Source organism: Typha latifolia, chromosome 1, assembly GCF_019914945.1.
Source record: "Typha latifolia isolate L0001 chromosome 1, TyphaL0001v2, whole genome shotgun sequence".
Lineage (NCBI taxonomy): Eukaryota > Viridiplantae > Streptophyta > Magnoliopsida > Poales > Typhaceae > Typha > Typha latifolia.
In genome coordinates this window covers 17653387-17673161 of record NC_133086.1, presented here as the reverse complement: position 1 = coordinate 17673161, position 19775 = coordinate 17653387, and the positions used below count along the sequence as shown (strand labels likewise).

At 37.9% G+C, this 19775-nt stretch overlaps 2 protein-coding genes across 2 annotated transcripts; one reads left to right on the top strand and one right to left on the bottom strand.

Moving 5' to 3' along the window:
* Positions 1-990: 990 nt before the first annotated feature.
* Positions 991-4482, bottom strand: LOC140802060 (stromal cell-derived factor 2-like protein). Its single transcript, XM_073157478.1, has 6 exons — positions 4072-4482; positions 3837-3977; positions 2755-2895; positions 1713-1762; positions 1493-1622; positions 991-1313 (listed from the first exon to the last, which is right to left on the bottom strand). Exons 1-6 carry the CDS (start codon positions 4165-4167, stop codon positions 1230-1232), a joined length of 642 nt encoding a protein of 213 aa, XP_073013579.1. The 5' UTR covers positions 4168-4482; the 3' UTR covers positions 991-1229.
* A 4417-nt stretch (positions 4483-8899) lies between these two features.
* On the top strand, positions 8900-14804 carry LOC140790288 (NADP-dependent glyceraldehyde-3-phosphate dehydrogenase). Its single transcript, XM_073140301.1, has 9 exons — positions 8900-9246; positions 9839-10032; positions 10160-10288; positions 12465-12584; positions 12698-12834; positions 12921-13076; positions 13264-13642; positions 14292-14408; positions 14506-14804. Exons 1-9 carry the CDS (start codon positions 9102-9104, stop codon positions 14617-14619), a joined length of 1491 nt encoding a protein of 496 aa, XP_072996402.1. The 5' UTR covers positions 8900-9101; the 3' UTR covers positions 14620-14804.
* The last annotated feature ends 4971 nt before the right edge of the window (positions 14805-19775 follow it).

The following is a 19775-nucleotide window of genomic DNA, read 5'->3' as shown; positions in this document are numbered from 1 at the left end:
CTCTCTCTAATAAAATAACTATCTTTTTATTATTTACAAGCTCAAAGATTAGATATAAAATGAACAAAGTATCAATCCGCTATAAATACAAATGTATTTAAGCTTCAATACAGTAAGCTGATTAATTTAGACTTCATGTTATTCATGTTATATGTATAGTAAAACTATTCTTTCAAACTAAATATTGTTGTGACAATACCCAGAATTGCTACACTATTAAGCTACTTCTCTAAACGGTACCATCAAGCTATTAATCTAATGTAGCGAGCCGTCAAGCAAGCTACCAGCCACCAAATCAGCATAGAAAAATCTAAAGAACAACCAGAACAGAGGAAAAAAATCTAACGACCTGTGACAAGACTAGGAAAGAAATCAGCAGTACGTCTTCTAGAAAAGTTTTGCATCGCATCACGAGAACGGGGACGTTTATGAAGAAAAGCAGGCACCTCTCCATAATGTTCCTTGTTCCACTTGGTTATTCCCGGAAGATGACATCGTTTCCTCTCTGAAGGTACCAATTATTTCACGACCCACCGTAGCAATAAAGCGCTAATTGACAGCAGAATCCATGCAACTTTTTTTTGCAAGGTAATCGTAATCGACAAGACTAGACAGTAGAGCCCACGCTATGTCTTTTTCTCTCGCGTGAACTTTGCCATTAGCCCAGGCCTCGGAGTTGAACTGGTAAAAGGTTTCATCTAAAAATTGCCAAATATGTAGCAATTCCTCAAACCCACCGGTTAAACTTCAGAACTCTCCACTCTCCAGGTAAGAGAGATTGGAGAGGTCCTACTTTTATTTTTATTATTTTTTGCATTGATGAGAGATTAGAAAAGATGAGGTTACTCCTCACCTTTGCTTGTCAACTATGTTTTCCCTATGCAATCAATCACGCACTCATGCTTATTTACGTATCCTTTCAATGTCCTGCTCTTCGAGTTGATATCAAAAGATGAGAACTGGTAAAGGATAGCATATAAAAGCACCTGATTTTGTTGAAAGAATCAAGTTATCATATAATGTCATAGACTGTAGACGCTGGAGAATCCAGCATATTTACCATCCGGAAAATGTAGTCCTAAGGATTCTGTATTCATTATTTAACACTAAGTGTTAAATAATGCATGCTCTATTAAGGTACCTTCAAATGTGAGCAGATGAGATTATCATCATCAGCCTCACAACTAGCAAAACTCTAACAATACTTCTACTCAAAGAAATTGAAATATTTATTTGCTTCCCTTCAGCGGAATGTATACGCCCTCCGCTGCCAACCAGATATTATCTGGACGCTTGTCCCGAACACCACAAACCTGCAGAACCAAAGCTCGAGCTAAGAATTTAATTATGGAATGGATTAGAAAAGTTCTCAAAATTCCTTTTCCTAGAAAAGGCAATCAGTGAAGTTTATTTTGAGCTAACATGCAGATTGCATGGTAATACTGCTAAGAGAGAATAACTAAAAAAGAAGAACCATAGGTTGTCTTCCTACCTCTTGCTGTCCTCCAGCTATGCGAGTGTACTTCTTGTTATGACTGTGTAGGTAACCACCAGTATCGACATGTCGGAGTCTTACTTTTTGGTCTTGCCTCCATGTTTTCCCACTACCTTCAACTTCAAGCCTGATGCAAACAATATGCAAGAATGGCTAAGAAATACAATAGAAAAGTCATTCTATTGTATATGTGTTATAGACAGATACAAGGTCTCACTTCCAGTGGTCTCCAGTATCTGATTCACCATCCCCTCCAAAACAGCTCACCTGCAGATGGCAAATAGATTTTCAGGGATATATATCTACTTTGATCCACTTTAAGCAAAAACTATGTGAGAAAACTACAGATCTTTTGACACAGAAACAAATCATCACACAAATCATTTATTGATTGCCTATAGATTGTCGAAAAGGGAATCATTTGGCATGGAGCATATCAATTATAGAAAGTACATCATGGACACAAGATGCTCAACATACTCAGAATAGGAGTTTGTCAAGACCTGCTTCACATTTTCAATTTGGCGCAAAATTAAGATAGAGAAAAGATAAAGCAATCAATAAGAATTAAAGATAGTATCCTTTACACAGCCAACATGTCGCTTATGTGTAAGATGCATGACTGTCTGGCCCTCTCAAATAAACTATAAGAAAGACGGGGATACTTGTGGCTCCATCTACAGTGGGGGAAATACTATGGATAAAGGCAATTTGTCACTGATTAAGATGGTTTACACTACATCAAGTTGCAGCGACTTCCTGAAGTTTACATCAAGAAAAATGTCATATATGAGAAAGCTCATAAGTTTACCACGTATAACCTCTTAAAATCCAAGGGATTATTGATAATTAGTGACATTACATGTTCAAAGAAACAAGTATTATCCCATCTTTATATGTTTTACACAAAATGTCCTTGTAAACTTTGTCAGAGTACAACACCCAATTTTTCAATAGCCTCAACTATGGGACATGTCAACGAGACAATTAACAAAACAAAAGAGAGGATTCATGGTTACAAAGAAAACGAGATCATGCATCATTGTGCTCATTCATTTAGTAGATGAAGAATGTACAACATTATATTTTTGTCTCACTTGTAATAATCCATTGAAGAATTAAGACAAAATGGAAGAATGAAGGGAAGGGAGATAACAGCTGTAATACAACTATATATATATATATATATATATATATATATATACTCTAGCATAATCCAGTTATGGGAACAAAACATGAAAGTAGGATACCCCACTAACCTCTATGTTACCAGATATTGGTGATGCATACAAGTGGCTGTGCAGCCACTTTCGAGTACTCATATGTTGCAGCCTAATAATAGTTCCACTTTGAATCGCATCCCCTTGTTTAGAAGATGAATCTGGAGTAGGCCTTACAATCTGTGAGAGTACACAGAAAAAGGATTAGCATATCAATATTACAGCAATGTATTGAACAACCTCAAAAACAGTTAGACAGATAAAGGCAAATATGATGATTGCCTTAGGAATATATCCAATAGGCAGTCCCTAATTTACAGAACGAGCTATAAGAATGGTTGAAATGATCACACATCTGCAAGATATGCATTTATGCCATGGGCTAATCATAGGCAAATAATCTATGGGAAGTATAAGTTAATAATGATAACTAGCAATCTGGAAAGCAATTGATGGTACTCTGTATTTTATATACCAGAATTCAAGGCAGTTCAAAAATAAACAAAGAGAAGAAAGAATAGTTGGAAGAAAAGCACAATTTGTACATAATTTCAATAAAATAAATTTATAACGTTTTCTTACTAAGAGCCAAAGCAAGACATAAATCCATAGATCTAGCACCATCTGCAATGAGTTTCACTCCAAGGCCAATCTACAGACTAAAATGTGATAGAAGATACCGAGGGATCATTTAAGTGGAAGCTAGTATAGATGTTAATAACCTAGAAGTGCATATCTACTGCATGCTGAGGCCTATCTGTGCAGGTACATCAAGGATTACAAATTACCTCCACAAATCCTGACTAACTATAAAATGAACTATGCATGAAGTTAATCCTCTTAACAGATAGTTATGGGCTCGGTTCGAAATGTTTTGCAAAGGAAGCTAAACTAGATTATCTATCAATCAGGTCAATTTGACACAACTATGGGACGAACCAAAAAATGGCCAAGCACAACTTACTTAAACCACACAAGATCCTTAGATCTGAATATATTAGGAAGTCAATCATGCCATTTAAGATTAGCTAATTAACCATACTTCCAAGTTCCTACAGCACAAAAGAGCACAAAAAACATATTACTCCTAAATTTAATCGCAAAAATTCCAGCATACGCACCCAATAGCTATTGGAATCATCCACATTGGAAAGCCCAGTGACCGACTGCTGCCCGCTTCCGGATCCATACGGCACGTCATGCGAATGCAACCGGAACTTAGTCTTCTCGTGCATCAGCTTAATCACACTCCCATAAGTAACCTGGCATCCAAAAATAAATTCTTTTTCCAGCAAAAGAAGAAGAAAAACTAAGAAACAATCGTAGATCTCGAGATCTAGGGTTCCCAAGACAGACCTCGACACCCTCGGAAGCGGCGGCGGATACGGAATCCCCCTCGAGATCCAAGCCAAGAAAAAGGAAGAGAGAGAGGGCAAAAATGGAAAGCGCCATGAGGAGGAGCAGGAGGAGGACGAGGGAACTGAATCGCGTGCTTTGCCAAAAATGGAGGTTACGAGAAGGAGGACGAGGAGATCGGGGGGTAGAAGGGGCGGCGACGGGCCTCTTCCTCCGGGAGAGGGTCTGCGTCCCCGGAGGATCCACGACCCGATCCGCCAGGAGGGACGGTGACCCAAACGTGACCTGTGAGCTTACCGCGCCGAGAGATCCGGTGATCCTTCCCTTCCCTTTTGCTTCCAGGAGAGAGAGAGAGAGAGAGTCGGGGTTCTTCTCACGTTGCTCCTCCGGAAGTTAAAAGGTGGGGTCACCACGTCAGTTAGCGACCTTCCAGCTAATTACAACACGCCACGTCGATTTCCCTGAGGATGTGGAGCTTCCTGATTGGGTAAAGCCCGCCACTTTACACTTTTGTTACGTGTTAAAGAGCAATTAATTTTGAACTTAAGATTCAAACGCATTTCTGAAGTCAAATGCAGGCTTACTGTAGCTTTTGGGCCTCCTCAAGCCTTAGATGGGCTCAGAAGAGCATTAGATTAGGTTTCAATGAATACCAAGTATAATTCATATTTTCAGTTGGGTAAAAGTAAGTAATAAGTTAAATGGTTATTTTTAAAAAGAAAAAAAAAAGAAAGGAAAATCATCATAGGTTGCATGACGTGAAAATAAATATTTTTTGAGCCATCGGCAACGATGACGGTGACAATGACGATTATTGCGATGGATTTGGAATCAATCAAAAGAGATACTTAAGTCAATCAAATTTGATGGCAACCCACAAATCGTGCCACTAAAAGATGGACCAATTGGTTTTATATACACATCTTTAGATTATTATTATTATTATTATCTCATGTGACGTGAAATCTACTTTTCTTTTCTAATTTTTTTTCCTAATCTTATTGTCGGGTTGCGGAATAAGAGAAAATTAGAATAAAATGGCGATCAAGTTTTTTGGCTGAGAGGAAACGAGCTTTATGGGGTAAGAGAGGTAGTTGGTGGTTTGAGGGTCTAAGATTCTTTCTTTTTGAAGTTGGAGGTTTATTTTTCCGATCCACACTTATTATCATTTATTTCACTTCTGCTAGTAGGTTGTGGGTAGTAAAAATTGGTGTTCAAGTCGATAGTTTTACGTTTACAGTAGTCGCAATAAAGTCGATACAATTTTTTTTATTTGACTAAACTAGTTTTGCTCTAAATTTTATTTTATTAAATTAACTATTTCTTAAATTTATTATCAAATATGGTTTAATTCACTGTATTCCTAATAAAAATACTAAAGTAATCATCATCTTATGCATATATAATTTATTTAACTTAATCTTTTAACAGTTAAAAATAGAAAAAATGTCTAACAATAAAAACACTAATTAGTTCAGCGATTTTATTAAGACTATAATAATTATACATTATTTGATAATAATTAGAATTAGAATTTATTTTAATAAAAAAAATAATAGAAAATGAGCCTAGTTTAGTCAAAAGCTCTTCGCCCTTTGTATACCTGTACCAACGCTACTTTCCAAGCTATATTTATTGTTTATCTCATGCATGCTCTTAGTCTTAATATATATATATATATATATTTATTTATTTTATTTTATTCTTATTGTGCCGTTGATCCTCAAATTGTAAGACATTCTAAGGGTTGGCATTCACACTCTCTTAATTTTTTTTCCTACGTATCATACTTTTAATTATTTAAAATATATTAATGAAATCACTCGCCTACGGTTTTCCTTTAAAAAAAAATGCCATCCAAGATGAGTCAAATAGAGAAAGGAAGATGAGAGAAATGAATACCGTAAGCTAACTAGCTAGCCAGCATTCCTCTGGTGGTGTTCACCTCCCACCAAACTCCAAGTTTGGATTAGATCCAAAACTAGAGGCCACAACTCCATCAGACCTCTTCCTCCTCCTACATCCACTCGTTTGGGCTTCACCATCACCATCTACTGGTCCTCGTAGACAGATCTTATCCATGACCCCCGCCATTAATGTCACCTTCCTCCCATGAATGTGGATGTGGTGCAGTTAAACTACAGAGTGATCGATGCCATGGTAGGCCACCATCTAGTCTTTGATTCTGGACCTCCAGAATCCATTCCATTTTGTGGATGTGAAGGGCTTGGATGCGTGGAGAAATGTGAGCAAGAAGCTTTGCCTTACTTTGGACTGGCATATTAGTTAAATAGAAATGCTTATATTTGCTGTCTCTTGCACCCACTTTTGAGTTTTGACCCCCACTATGTATTAGAGGTATGGAGACGATGTGAGATCCATGCAAGCCTAGGCGCTAGTAAGACCATACGTTTGTTCTTCCAACTGATCGATCTCCCATGGATTATGCATTTAGCCCTCAGTATGATAGACAGATGGTATTATAGTAGTTGAATGTTAGGAATAATTCTACTTATACTCTTAAAACTATCGTTTACTTTTATGTATATTTTCTGAAGTTTTTTTTAATATACATAAATTTTCTAACTACTGAAAACCTTTAACCCCCTTGACATAGTTAACCGAAAAAGATTAGAAAATTCCTTCCTTTTATAATGGTATATTGATATATTAATGTTTTATCTTATTTCTTTTCTCTAAAAAAAGAGTATAAATATCATAAATTAAATTATATGTCAGTCAATTAATAATTTATGAGAAAAAATTAACAAGAAAAGCGAATTAGAGTGGTTGGGTGAGTGATATTTTGTCATTGAGTTTTTGTTTAGATGGATTCTTGAGTCATACGTGATTCCAGAAATAATTAGAAACAAACTAAGTCGCAGGAGTTTTTTTTCTTAAATAAGTTATTCCGTTGACTTTCAGTAAAATCTTACTTGCAACATTGACCGGTAGGTAAAACTTTTACTTTTAAGCCCTTTCGTAGGGGCTCCAGCTTTTATTTATTTTTTCTTATTTTTTTCCCGAAAAAATTGTGGGGCCGAGAGGAATCTTAGTTAGTTGGATCAATTCGAGCCAGCCAAACAAAGAATGCTTCACTTTGAAGCCTTGAAGGTAGTTAGAAAGGCGGTAGTTGACTGTTTTCCACATTACTACTTACATTTTAGTTTTTTAATTTTTTATAGATATAGTTCGTGTGTTCTACTAAGGCTTGGTTGTCTGGAACGAGGTCACAACTCACATATCAGAGTCTCATACTCCTTAGAAAGATACTAGGAAATTTATATTATGGTCAACTTAGGAACATTACAAAATCGGCTCACATAAAAACCTTGGAAATATCTTAAATCTAATGGCTGCTTGCCTGCTTACATTAACTCTCCTGTTAAAAGTTAAAACGTGCTCATTAGTGACCAAACATCACCGTTACCTCTAATCCAAGGATTAAAACATTGGCATGCGGCATTCATGACTCAACTTCATGTGATGCTATCATTCATCTACCAAGATTGTTCGAAAGATGGCAACTTTGATGGGGGTAGCAAACGTCCATCACCATGCTAGTTAACCTATTATTTTTAATGATAACTTTTGCAGCCAATAGCAGGGCTGCCGAGTACCCCTGTTACATTGAAAAGGTCGGAACCCGACACGAAACGCTTCTACCGAAACGCCGACACGAGCATCCCAACCGACTACAACACGCAGCAATCCAACTGTACTGCACGTGGCTCCACCTGAGCAGTGGCGCTTCCGTAATTGGCGCAATAAAAAGGATGGCAGTTTCGGTATTCCATTCACTTCCCACTTCGTCATTTTTCTTTCATACAAAAAAAATAAATTTTTTATTTATTTGACTAAATCACTCTTGACTCTCTCTCTCTCTATCTCTTTCTATATATATATATTAATCAAAATAAAAACTTAATTACTGACTAGCCATGACTAAACTTGTCTATACCACAGTCGTAGGTTCGAATCTCAACAATGTAGGAAATAGTACGGAGGGGAAAAAATTAAAATTATTTTGCAGATGACTTGGCTCTGTTGTTAAGGTTTACTTCCGCACGTGGCTTAGAGCTTGATATTTATATTTAGTCGGAGTTTTTGACCAAATAGCTGATACAGTAATTTATTTTACCAAAATAGAAAACAATTAATACTAATTTTCAAATTCCATAAATCGCTTGTCTCAGCAATTCTTAATAAATTTAATTAATTTTTCAATAGGTTAAAATATAAAAGGAATTAGATTACAGTAACTTTACATCGGAAAAGATCTATAAAATAGAATGATATTGTAATTTTTCTTAACTAACTGTGCTCAGAATCTTAAAATAAATACCATAACTCCTCTAAATTTTAATTTAAAATTTATTATATAATAATTTATAAATCACTTATTCTCAAAATAATTTATGTAGAAACAACCGTAAAATTTTGTATTGTCTAAGATAATAATTTTTTAATATATTAAAAATTAATTAATTCACTAAAAATTATTGTATAAGACAGTAATCTTATTGTTACACTAATTTAGCCTAATTCACTATTATACTAGTTTAAAAAATAATTTAAGCAGCGGCATACCTTAGTTAATTTTTTTTTTACTATAGCAATAGTTTGGTTAAAAACTCTATTTAGTCGTATGGTCTTCAATGATCCAAAATAATAATTATAATAATACTACGTTACTTTTGTAATTTTTATTTGTATTCATAAGGAAGGAGTCACATATATATATATCAAATAAATTCATCGGTAAAATTATTTTGGTGTAAAGTACATAAAGGTAAACATTATTTATTCCTTTATTTTTCCTGTCCTGTGGGGCCCATGGGAGCTTGCCATCGGAGAGGCGTGGCTCACGTCGCACTGATATAAGCCTTCCCCTTCCCCTTCCCCTTCTTCTCCTTCCGCCTTTCGCTTTTGTTGTAGTATAGTACTCCATCTTGGTTGGTTCGAATTCTTCGCCGGTGCTTCGCGCGAGTAGGAAGGAAAGGAGAAGGGGAGTGGCGGTGTTGGTGGCCATGGCGGGAACCGGGATTTTCGAGGAGATTATTGATGGGGAGGTGTACAAATACTACGCGGAGGGGGAGTGGAGGAAATCGGCTTCCGGGAAGTCGGTTGCGATCGTTAATCCGACTACTAGGAAAACACAATACAAAGTCCAAGGTACTTGGGTTTCTGGGTTCTCTTTTCTTCTCTGTAAATTGTGGCTTTTCGAGATCGGCTTGTTATTTTTGTTATTTTTGGAGATTAATACGAATTAGGTTGTTCTTAATTCTCGCGGAGATGGAGTGCTTTTGATTATTTCTATTGAAATGTTTGAGTTTTTCAGAAAGAAGTAAGCATGTTTAAGCTGATTCACGAACTTCTCTGGCCATTCTCTTTTAATTCCGAATGTTTTGAGTTGAGAGCCTTTTCTGTAAATTTTTTGATCTTTTGGCTAGGGTTAGCGTAGTAAGCTTGTTCAAAAACTTTCTGGTGTTCAAATATTTTCTCCTCGGTAAAGATAGTTTTTTTTTTCTTTTTTTGTGGAATATATTTGCCCTTTGATTTTTCTAATAATCGAGATCCAATTTCATCGAGCGCTATAATTTTCTTTCAAAATTGCAATCTCCCAGATTTCACTCTTTCACAAATTTCTGGTTCTCGTTGAGTCTGATCGACTTCCAGTGACAATTTTCAGGGGAAAATAGTTGGTTTGTCTTGACAGTTTACCAAATTATTTGGCTTACAATTGACCGTTGTTTTGTTGGTTTAGCCTGCACACAGGAGGAGGTGAACAAGGTAATGGAGGCAGCAAAGGTGGCACAGAAAGCATGGGCAAGGACGCCGCTGTGGAAGCGAGCGGAGCTCCTCCATAAGGCTGCGGCGATCCTTAAGGAGCACAAGGCACCCATGGCTGAATGCCTCGTCAAGGAGATCGCCAAGCCTGCCAAGGATGCTGTCACAGAGGTGAGATAGATATTGAGCCTCTTTGTTTCTTAATTTATCCATCCATAGAATTGGGATACTCCTCTCTCCCCAGTCATTATTTTTATTCTTAAGTTGATAATATTTCTACATCTTTTGTGGTCAATAGGTTGTTAGATCTGGGGATCTGGTGTCCTACACAGCGGAGGAGGGTGTTCGGATACTCGGGGAGGGGAAGCTGCTTGTATCTGATAGTTTCCCCGGCAATGAGCGAAGCAAGTATTGCCTTTCTTCTAAGGTATATCTGCAATTTGGTTTAGGTTTTTTGTTTGTTCTTTTATATGTTTCTTTTGTATTGCAAGAAGTAAACGACAAAATGATAATAAAAGCATACATCCAAGTTTGAAGTCAGAAGCTTTTTCTCTTGTGACCTGGCACACGATCATTTTAGTTATTCTGATCTTCTGGAATGAATAAGGATCGTAGAGACATCTAGTGAAATTGATGTCATTTACTGGATTTGGATGTTGGCTATGCATAAGTAATTAGCACCTATGGTGCTTTTCTGCTTGACTGATTTTTCTTTTGGAAGCAAAATAATTAGATAATGTAATTTCTTTCCTTTCTGGTTGCATGATATACATTAATGAGTCATAATTTAGGCAAACAGTTGAGGTAGTATTTTTTTTTTCTTAAAGGTTTTCTTTATCATTGCTAGTTTCAAAGGGGTTTTTATGCATTGAAAAAAGCAGTTGCTTCATGAAGTGTAAGCCTCGCTGCGTCATGAACATGCAGCCACAGATGTTAGTAATAGTCTGAGATTGTTAGATTAAAGGATTGACTGGCGATATCGGATCTGAAGTCTCATGACGAACTACATTTTATGGCAGAATCAAACAACTGGAGTTAGATTTTGAGTGAATGTTTGGTTGGTAGATTAATGACGTTAGTGGACAGCAGTTGGGCAAATTTAATGACCGTGAACTATGAAAAGGTATCTAGTATCTACTTATTTTTCATGCACATGACCTGAATTCAAGTGGTCTTTGGTTGGGGGGAAATAACTGAGTGTAGAAACAGAGAGTTAGTTTATTTTAAATAGTTGTTGAAATAGTCAGCAGCTTTTGCGGTCGAAACATTGAAGGCTATTTGAAGACAGTTGGGTAGGTAAGTCTGTTAAGTGACACTTGCAGGACTAGGAGCAACTTAAAGTTGTATTAGTGTAATTTTTTTATTGTGTTGTTACTAATGTCATTTTTATGTACCAGAGCACAATTTTTACATACTTGACCAAATATCATGTTCTTTTTACTATAATTAATCTAGTAATTGTTAAATAGAACCCGTCAATAACATTTTGTTCCACTATGGGATATTCAGCAGTTTCTCATTTCCTATAATAAATTTACATCTCTGCCCTCTGAAGTACTGACTTATGGTGTTGGTTTTTTCCTAGAAAAAAAAAATGCATCGACTGTAGGGTATGGGATATGATTAATTCATGGTTTCTGCAATTTATGTTACAAAACTAGTTAGTTAAGATTGCAGTTCTTTTGGCAACATTTGTAAAGGCTGTCTTGACCACTGATCTCAGTGATTTTATTACTTTATAATACAGCAGATGAAATCCAATAAATTGAGGGAATTAAATGAAGAAAAGATCTACATATTTGGCTCAGTAAAAAATGATTCACTTGTCTGATCATAATTATTTGCTTGTCTTTAAATAGACACTACATAGAATCAGGCAGAAAAAAAAAAGATTGATGTACATGTTAAGGTATTTCTTAATTTAACAATGTTGTTGGATGCGATCCTTGGTGTTTAAGCTTATTGAAGAAGTCCCAGATGTGAGCCCATGTACCTACTATCGGATATGTGGATGTGTCACACTTGTTTTATGCCACTCATAGAACACTGTGAAATAGGAAAGATAGTTTGGGGGAATAAAGATGAAAAATAAGCATGAGATCAATTGGATTGGCGAAAAAAAAAAGTGAAGAAAATACAAAGAGCAGAAGTAAATATCTTTAAAAGAAAATAAGAATAAAAGAGAGACATGAATTTGAGAAAGGAAGAGCAGAAGAATGTGGGAAAGGAAGAAATGAAAAGGCAAGCACTAGTAACTTGGAAAAATGAATACCCAGAAAACTAGAAAGAAATAAATTGAAGAAGAAAGGATAACCACAAATCCATTGGAACAAAAAACATAAAAATAATATGCTAACAAAAGGGAACTATTAAAAGAAAAGAAAGATAGGAAAAATTGAACGTGTGTTGAAAAAGGAAAGCAGGGAGATTGAAAGAGGAAAACAACATTGCAGTGAATATACATTAATCATGTGCGTACATAATCTCTGATTTTTAGTCTGAAACTCTCCCATGTGAGCTATCTGACATTGTCATTAGTATTTGAGCAAAGTAAAGATACACCATTACTTTCTTTCTTAGTGCATTAGTTCTTATTCTTGTAGGTCCCTCTTGGAGTCGTTCTGGCAATTCCACCATTTAACTATCCAGTGAACTTGGCAGTCTCTAAGATTGCCCCTGCATTGATTGCTGGCAATGCTCTTGTGCTCAAGCCTCCAACTCAGGTATTGATTCATGAAGTTCATTCATAACATTCTATTTAGTAATTAATCTCCTTAATCAATAAGCTCTAATTCTTTGTGAAGCAACATTTTCATCAAAAATTTTGTTTTATCAGGGCGCTGTGGCTGCTCTTCATATGATACACTGCTTTCACCTTGCTGGTTTCCCAAAAGGCTTGATTAGTTGTGTCACAGGCAAAGGTTCTGAAATAGGTGATTTTCTTACAATGCATCCTGCAGTCAACTGCATAAGGTAACAAACATTAGCTGTTCTAGACTTCTAAAGTTCCCAAATTCTTTCCTTGGTACAAACCTTTCACTCGTTCTTCTTTATCTTAGTTTCACTGGTGGTGATACTGGTGTTGCCATTTCAAAGAAGGCTGGAATGATCCCACTCCAGATGGAACTGGGGGGAAAGGATGCATGCATTGTGTTAGAAGACGCTGATCTTGATTTAGTTGCCGCCAATATAGTAAAAGGAGGTTTTTCTTACAGGTGTGTTCATTCTTTTACAATTATATCTGAAGAGCATATAATTTTCTTTGAAGTATTAGGATGCATCTGACACTACTGTTAATTTGTGTTGGAAATTTTGAAGAGCTCACCTACTAGGCGTGCTATAAGTTTTGGTTAGCAGACTGAATTCAGCTAGCTCTAAGTTCTCTACTTTTGACTGATGCAGTGGTCAGAGATGCACTGCTGTTAAGGTTGTCCTGGTGATGGAATCAGTAGCTGATGCAGTGGTAGAGAAGGTGAATTCCAAGGTGGCAAAACTGAAGGTTGGTCCACCTGAGGATGACTGCGACATCACTCCAGTTGTATCAGAATCCTCAGCAAATTTCATTGAAGGATTGGTTATGGATGCCAAGACCAAAGGAGCCACATTCTGTCAAGAGTATAGGAGGGAAGGGAATCTCATCTGGCCATTGCTCTTAGACCATGTGCGACCTGATATGAGAATTGCTTGGGAGGAACCATTTGGACCAGTTTTGCCAGTTATTAGGATTAACTCAGTTGAGGAAGGTATTCACCACTGCAATGCTAGCAATTTTGGCCTCCAGGTCTGCTCTCTCTCTCTCTCTCTCTCTCTCTCTCTCTCTCTGATGTTGTTTCATCTATTACCTTGAACTGAATCATCATATTTTGCATACTCCTCGACATAATAGGTTCCCTTTCTTCCTCTTTAACTTTCCAGATGAGATTTTGAGTGGCATCCAGGATTATTTACTTGGTTTGAATGACAAATAGAGGAGATTGCTAGTTATCTTCTACCTTTAGTTTACTGACCTGTCAATCTGAACTTGATATAAAGTGTGACCACCAATAATTTTTGGAAAAACTCTTTACCAGCAAAAGTGTGTTCAGCAGACTTATATAAGAGTATGACCAATAATTGCTATATCAGAGGCTTTAAATCCTTCTCATCTCCTGCTAAATGTATATCTTGTAGAGCTTAGTTTATATCCTTCTACTTAAATATCAAAGCAATGGCTTTAGCATGTACTGGATAATCTCGATGCAACCATAGCAAGAAAGTCCTCAGATCCACTAGTACCATTAGAGCTGAAAATTGTTGGTATAATGTAAGTACTTGGTCATTGCTTTACACTTGAAAGCCTTCCATTCACCTCCACAACACAGGTGAACACCTAAACATTCCATACAGGACTTCTAATATGTTGGTGGACTAAACCTCTTAACTCTTCACAGGGATGTGTCTTCACAAGAGACATCAACAAAGCAATTATGATCAGCGATGCAATGGAGACTGGAACAGTGCAGATCAATTCAGCACCAGCTCGTGGACCGGATCATTTCCCCTTCCAGGTACCTGTCCTGATTGCAGATTAATCTCATGAAGACCCAATATTTTTGGTTTCTAATTGAATATAATGCTGAGTGTAGTGTCTTCTGTGCATTGCAGGGTCTTAAGGACAGTGGCATTGGGTCTCAGGGGATTACCAACAGCATCAACATGATGACAAAGATCAAGAGCACTGTCATAAACCTGCCTACTCCATCTTACACCATGGGCTGAAAGTTATGACTACATAAGTCTGTGCCTAAATAAGCTTGAGAAGTTTGTATTCTCTTGGTATTATAGTCCATGATTAGGGTGGCACATCTGTAGTCTTGTTATTACATTTAAGCGATCTTATGTAGATGCAATGGCGAAGGTGTTGGATTCATGAGAAGTTAAATGAAAATTGAGCTTTATACTTCTGTTGCATGACATACTGGGAGTGCTAATGATTGCAGCAGCTAAAATCATTCAACATGCTTCTCAAAGTTCATTCAAGGCAACAGCTACCATCTAAGATACTAAAGTTACATAGTAGTTCAGACCCTGCAGATCATTTTGTTTGGTATATTCCAATTATGACAATTGACAAGGTCTTTACTTCCTTTCTATCTTAAATGCAATTTACCCTTTGGCTTAGCCAAATTTAGAGCATCTTCTTGAACTTTATTTATGCCACTTAATTCTCTTATGTAAAGATCTATTTGCGATTCTCCGGTACTTTTTGTTGGTATAATGTAAGCCTACTAAAGTTAGAAGTCAACTCTGAAGTTGTAACACCCCAAATTAAAAAAAAAAAAATCCCTCTGAGTGACGCACGTGCCGACAGCCTTGCCACTCTACCCGCGTCCTCTCTTCTCCTTCTTCTTTCCTTTCCCTTACCGTGCACGCCACCTTCGCCACCTTCTCTATCTCCTTCTTTCCCTCACCGCAGCCATCCCACCCCCTCTCATCTTCTCCTCCACCTCACCTCTCTCCCTCTCTCGCGGGTTGCCGACGCCGGAGCCGACGAAGTGCCGGAGCCAACGGAGCTCCAAAACCGACGAAGCCGAGCGCGCGGATCGTGGTAAGCCTCACCCCCGTTGAATTCGGTAGTTAGTTCCCTCTCGTGCTCAACCTCGGCGGCCGACGGCCTCGCGTCTGACCGCCAGTTCAAGGGCTCCGGTGGGCGGAGAGAAACCCCCCCTCCCTAGGACGGCTTCGAGCCCTTGGTGAAGGGTGGGAGAGTGGACTCCCCATGGCCGCCGGCCGTGGGCGTGGTTGTCACTGTTCAAGTCCACCTCCTCCCCTTCCCCATTTTCCCTTTTTTTTCTCTTTCACTTACCCGCCGGCCTCGTGTTGCGCCGCCGACCTCGTGTTGCGCCGCCAGCCCCGTGCTGTGCCGTCGGCAGCGTCGCAGCCCTCGGGCTTTCCACTCTCCCTGCTGTCTTCTTCCCTCGAAAGAGATGGGGGTGGGAGATGGGTGTTGGTGGGCTGTAGGCCGCAACCCACCTGGACATGGTTTTGGGTGGGCTGCAGGGCGCAGTTTACCTGGCCTTGGACCCGGGTGGGCTGCAGGCTGCAGCCCACTAACCCAATGTTGGGTGGGCTGCAGTCTGCAGCCCACTAATCCAATCTTGGTGGGCTGTGGTTGGGCCCCCAGCTCACCAAGGCCCTCTTGCTTTTGGGTGGGGTTTGAACCTACCCATTGCCTTTAGCCTAGCCTATTTGGGGTCATTTGGACCATATAACCCTGTTTATCTTTTTCACCTGATTTGATTAGCCCGATCCCTCGTAATGACAATTTAGTATCATGCGAATTTTTAGGATAACATAAGACTCGCCCTAAGAGACCCTTGACTCATGTATTTACTAAACATAAATGCGCTAATAAGATAATTAATTCTATTAGTTCGCTAATCGTATGGCGTTACTTGTGTGAATTAATACGATTGACACCGCGTGAGGAGGATTTTGGGATTTTCGGAGGAGCCGGCTAGCTGACGAGATTTTGGAGACCCCCCAGGCGAGTAGAGTTATACAATCTCGAATAATATAGTTACAATCATTATGTCTGTCATGACACTATAGGAATTGTCAGTATTACTACATGCATTTAGTGTACCATGTAGATCTTTACATATGCAGTTATTAATAATTTGCTCATCATGATATTACGAGATTGTTAATGTAGCATAAACATTAGTGTGATGATGCTCTGCATGTATCCTGTATGATATACCTTTGCATATATATCTATTGTGGATATAGAATGTAACGATCATGATGACTATGACATGTTTTATATACTCATAGACACTGCACCACTTTCACCTATTATTGTAGTCGAATTCTGACTAGGCAGGTGGCATTACCGCTAGATGTGTATATATCCCCCCCTCTATGAGATGATGGATGATTATGTGATGGATGATTGTTTCTTGAGAGTATTTACCTTGTGTGGTGAATAGCTCGATGAGCGATGATAAGTATAATTAATGCTTTAGTAGGCATAAGATGACTAAACTGTTTTTTTATTGTTATACATGACATGTAAAAACTATGATTGAGATGTGTACGAATAAGAGTTTGCATCAAGCTTTATATCTATGTGGACTTATCTTGATACGTTAAGAACTAGTATGTTCCAAGATAGTGACTCATAATCTTTATCGATTGTATTGATTTATTAACTCATGTTAAGTCATCCCAACAAGTATATTGTTACTGCTAGCAAATATAGGCATACCATGCGTATACACATGCGATGTCATTATTTTAGATTGTATTGATCCTACTCGCTGGGCTGTAAGCTCACCACCTCTTGGTGGCATTATTTCAGAGCTAGGGGACGCAGGTGCGGGTAGCGAGGAGCTTTTTTTTTTTTTCGTATGTCTTCTAGTTGTATTAAGCCCCTGCGAGCGCGTTATGATTGATGATGTATTTTTGAATTTAGTATTGTATTTTAGATGTATATTTGAAAGGCTTGTTGTGGCCTGTGGAACTTGTATCTGGACTTTTATGGTTGAGTTTAATTATGGTGAAATTGTGCTATTGTGTGCCTTGTGAAATCCTTGTCATGTGATGTACCGCGTGGGGGGATTTATCCACGCGATTTACACGTGTATTTGGAGGTTTGGGTGTTTCAGAAGTCCTCATCAACAATCAAATTCTGGTCTTATCTAAGAAATGGAAAGCTATGAGACTTCAAATAAGCTGAGTTCGAAGATTAATTCAATGAGAGATGGAACGAAAAGGTTAGAAAGATCTTCCTCTGGATCAAAAAGATTTGTATTTAAAGAACATGGGATTGTTCCCCTACATGCATCATTATTGTTTTTACATTATAAAAGGTCGTATCAACGACCAAGAACTCGTGCTTCAGCTCATACAAGTGCATTAAAGTAGATGAGTCAAAAGGAAAGGGATTTGATACCCCAATATAACTATATACATTATAATTATAATCTTGTCCATATTTTTCATCCAGGCATCAAAAGATTAACACTAATCACAGTAAATATTATAAGATCTCGCTTCATTGTTATAAGAGTGTTGATCTAACCTTTGCCGCATGAATTGCATGCATGTGCCACACATGAATCAGCTCATTTTTTCGATTTGGACGTCTATTCGGTTACTAAAATCAACAAAATAAGTCGTAATTACCGTCTTAAGTATAATTATTAATTAATTCATACTTTCCAACAAAATCTTAAAACGTGAAACATAGGTGAGATCTCATTTTATTTGATTTAAACACTCAAATTATCTAAAACCAATAAAATTGATCAGAACAGTATTTAGTATCTAGTATAATTACTAACTAATTCATACATTCCAACCAAATGTTAAAACGTAATATAAATTAGATCTCACTTTATTATATCCAAACAATTTCTAATCCAACAAAATAAAAAGCAGTGCCTTAAATGAAAACTTTCCTTACTTTATAGCGTAAAAATCTTAAAACGTGAATATAGATGAGATCTCATTTTATTTGATTCGGACACTCAAATTCTTTAAAACTGATAAAATTACTCATAACGGTAATCAGTTAACTAATCCACACCTACTACGAAACCTTAAAACGTGAACATAAATTCAATCTCTTATTATATTGAAACAAATTCTAATCTGACAAAATGAAATAGCAGGTGTTAAATGAATTTTTTTTATTACTTTAAATTGGATTTGTGGAAGGAATGACGACTTCAATTAACCTCACAACAGAGTTAGGTTGTTTTATAAATTATTATTAAATGTCAGATAAATTAATGGTTAATATTACATTATTTGTCGGGTAACAAAACCTTAAAATGTGAACATAGATAAAAGCTCATCTTGTTCAGTTCAAATAGTTTCAGAACCAATAAAATCAATCATAACAATATCGAATATCATTACTAACTCATTCATGTTTTCGAAAAAACCTTCAAAATATGAACATATATAAGATCTAGTTTTATTAATGAATTAAGGCTCCTTCCAAAAAAAGATCTTGATGCATCTTTTCGTGGCGTTGGCCCTAGCTCTCAGCTAGGGTTTGGTCGCCGTTTCTTTCCCTCGCAAGAGGGGTTTTCCCCCTGGCTTCCCTCTTCTCCCCTCCTCTAGTCGGGTGCTAGAGGAGGATGACTTTTCTCCCTCTAAGACTTTTTTTCTCTTCCCACTAGTTTTCCCACCTTCCCCTCCTCCCATCTCCTCGTCGCCCTTGGTGCTTGCGACCCATGAGTGCTACTAGTTGTGAGGGTGGTGGAGCTAAGTCACCTAGATCAAGCCCTGCCACCTTCTTTCTCTCTAATTCTGCCCTCCTATTGTCTCCAACCGTGTTGGAACCTCGCTTCACCCATTCTTTGTCTTCGTCTTTGTCAAATCCTTGCTTCGACCCTACCCTGCCTCCTCCTCAACCAAGATCTCTCTCTTTTCGCTCAATGATGCAGTCTCCAGCTCAACGGCCACCTCACCAATCAACATCTTCGACCAGGGCTTTATCATGTTCCATCTTTCCAACTGCTACTCTCTCCAACCTCGCTCTCCATAGCTATATCTAATCTCCCATGCCGCGACGACCGTTGGTCCCTTTGGTCCCTTTGGTGGGTCAGAGCTCTAGGTAGCAACTTAGACCGCCTCGCTCTGCTGCTACTCTACTGCTTTCTCCAGCCGCCCCACCCCCTTGCCAAGTCTCCAGTGTTGTGGCTGCTATTTGGTGACAGACCTGCCATGGCCATGGATAGTTGACTGTCTAATTGTTAAGCAATATCATCTACTGCTTTAGCCAGTCGCTGTCGAGTTGGTGCTAGTTTAGGGTTACTTGTGGCTTACCCTAACTTGATTTGATGACTTATTTGGTTGGTATAATTGGATTGGCATGTCTCTCTGAGTGTCGAATTTAATTTGAATAGCAGAGTCATATG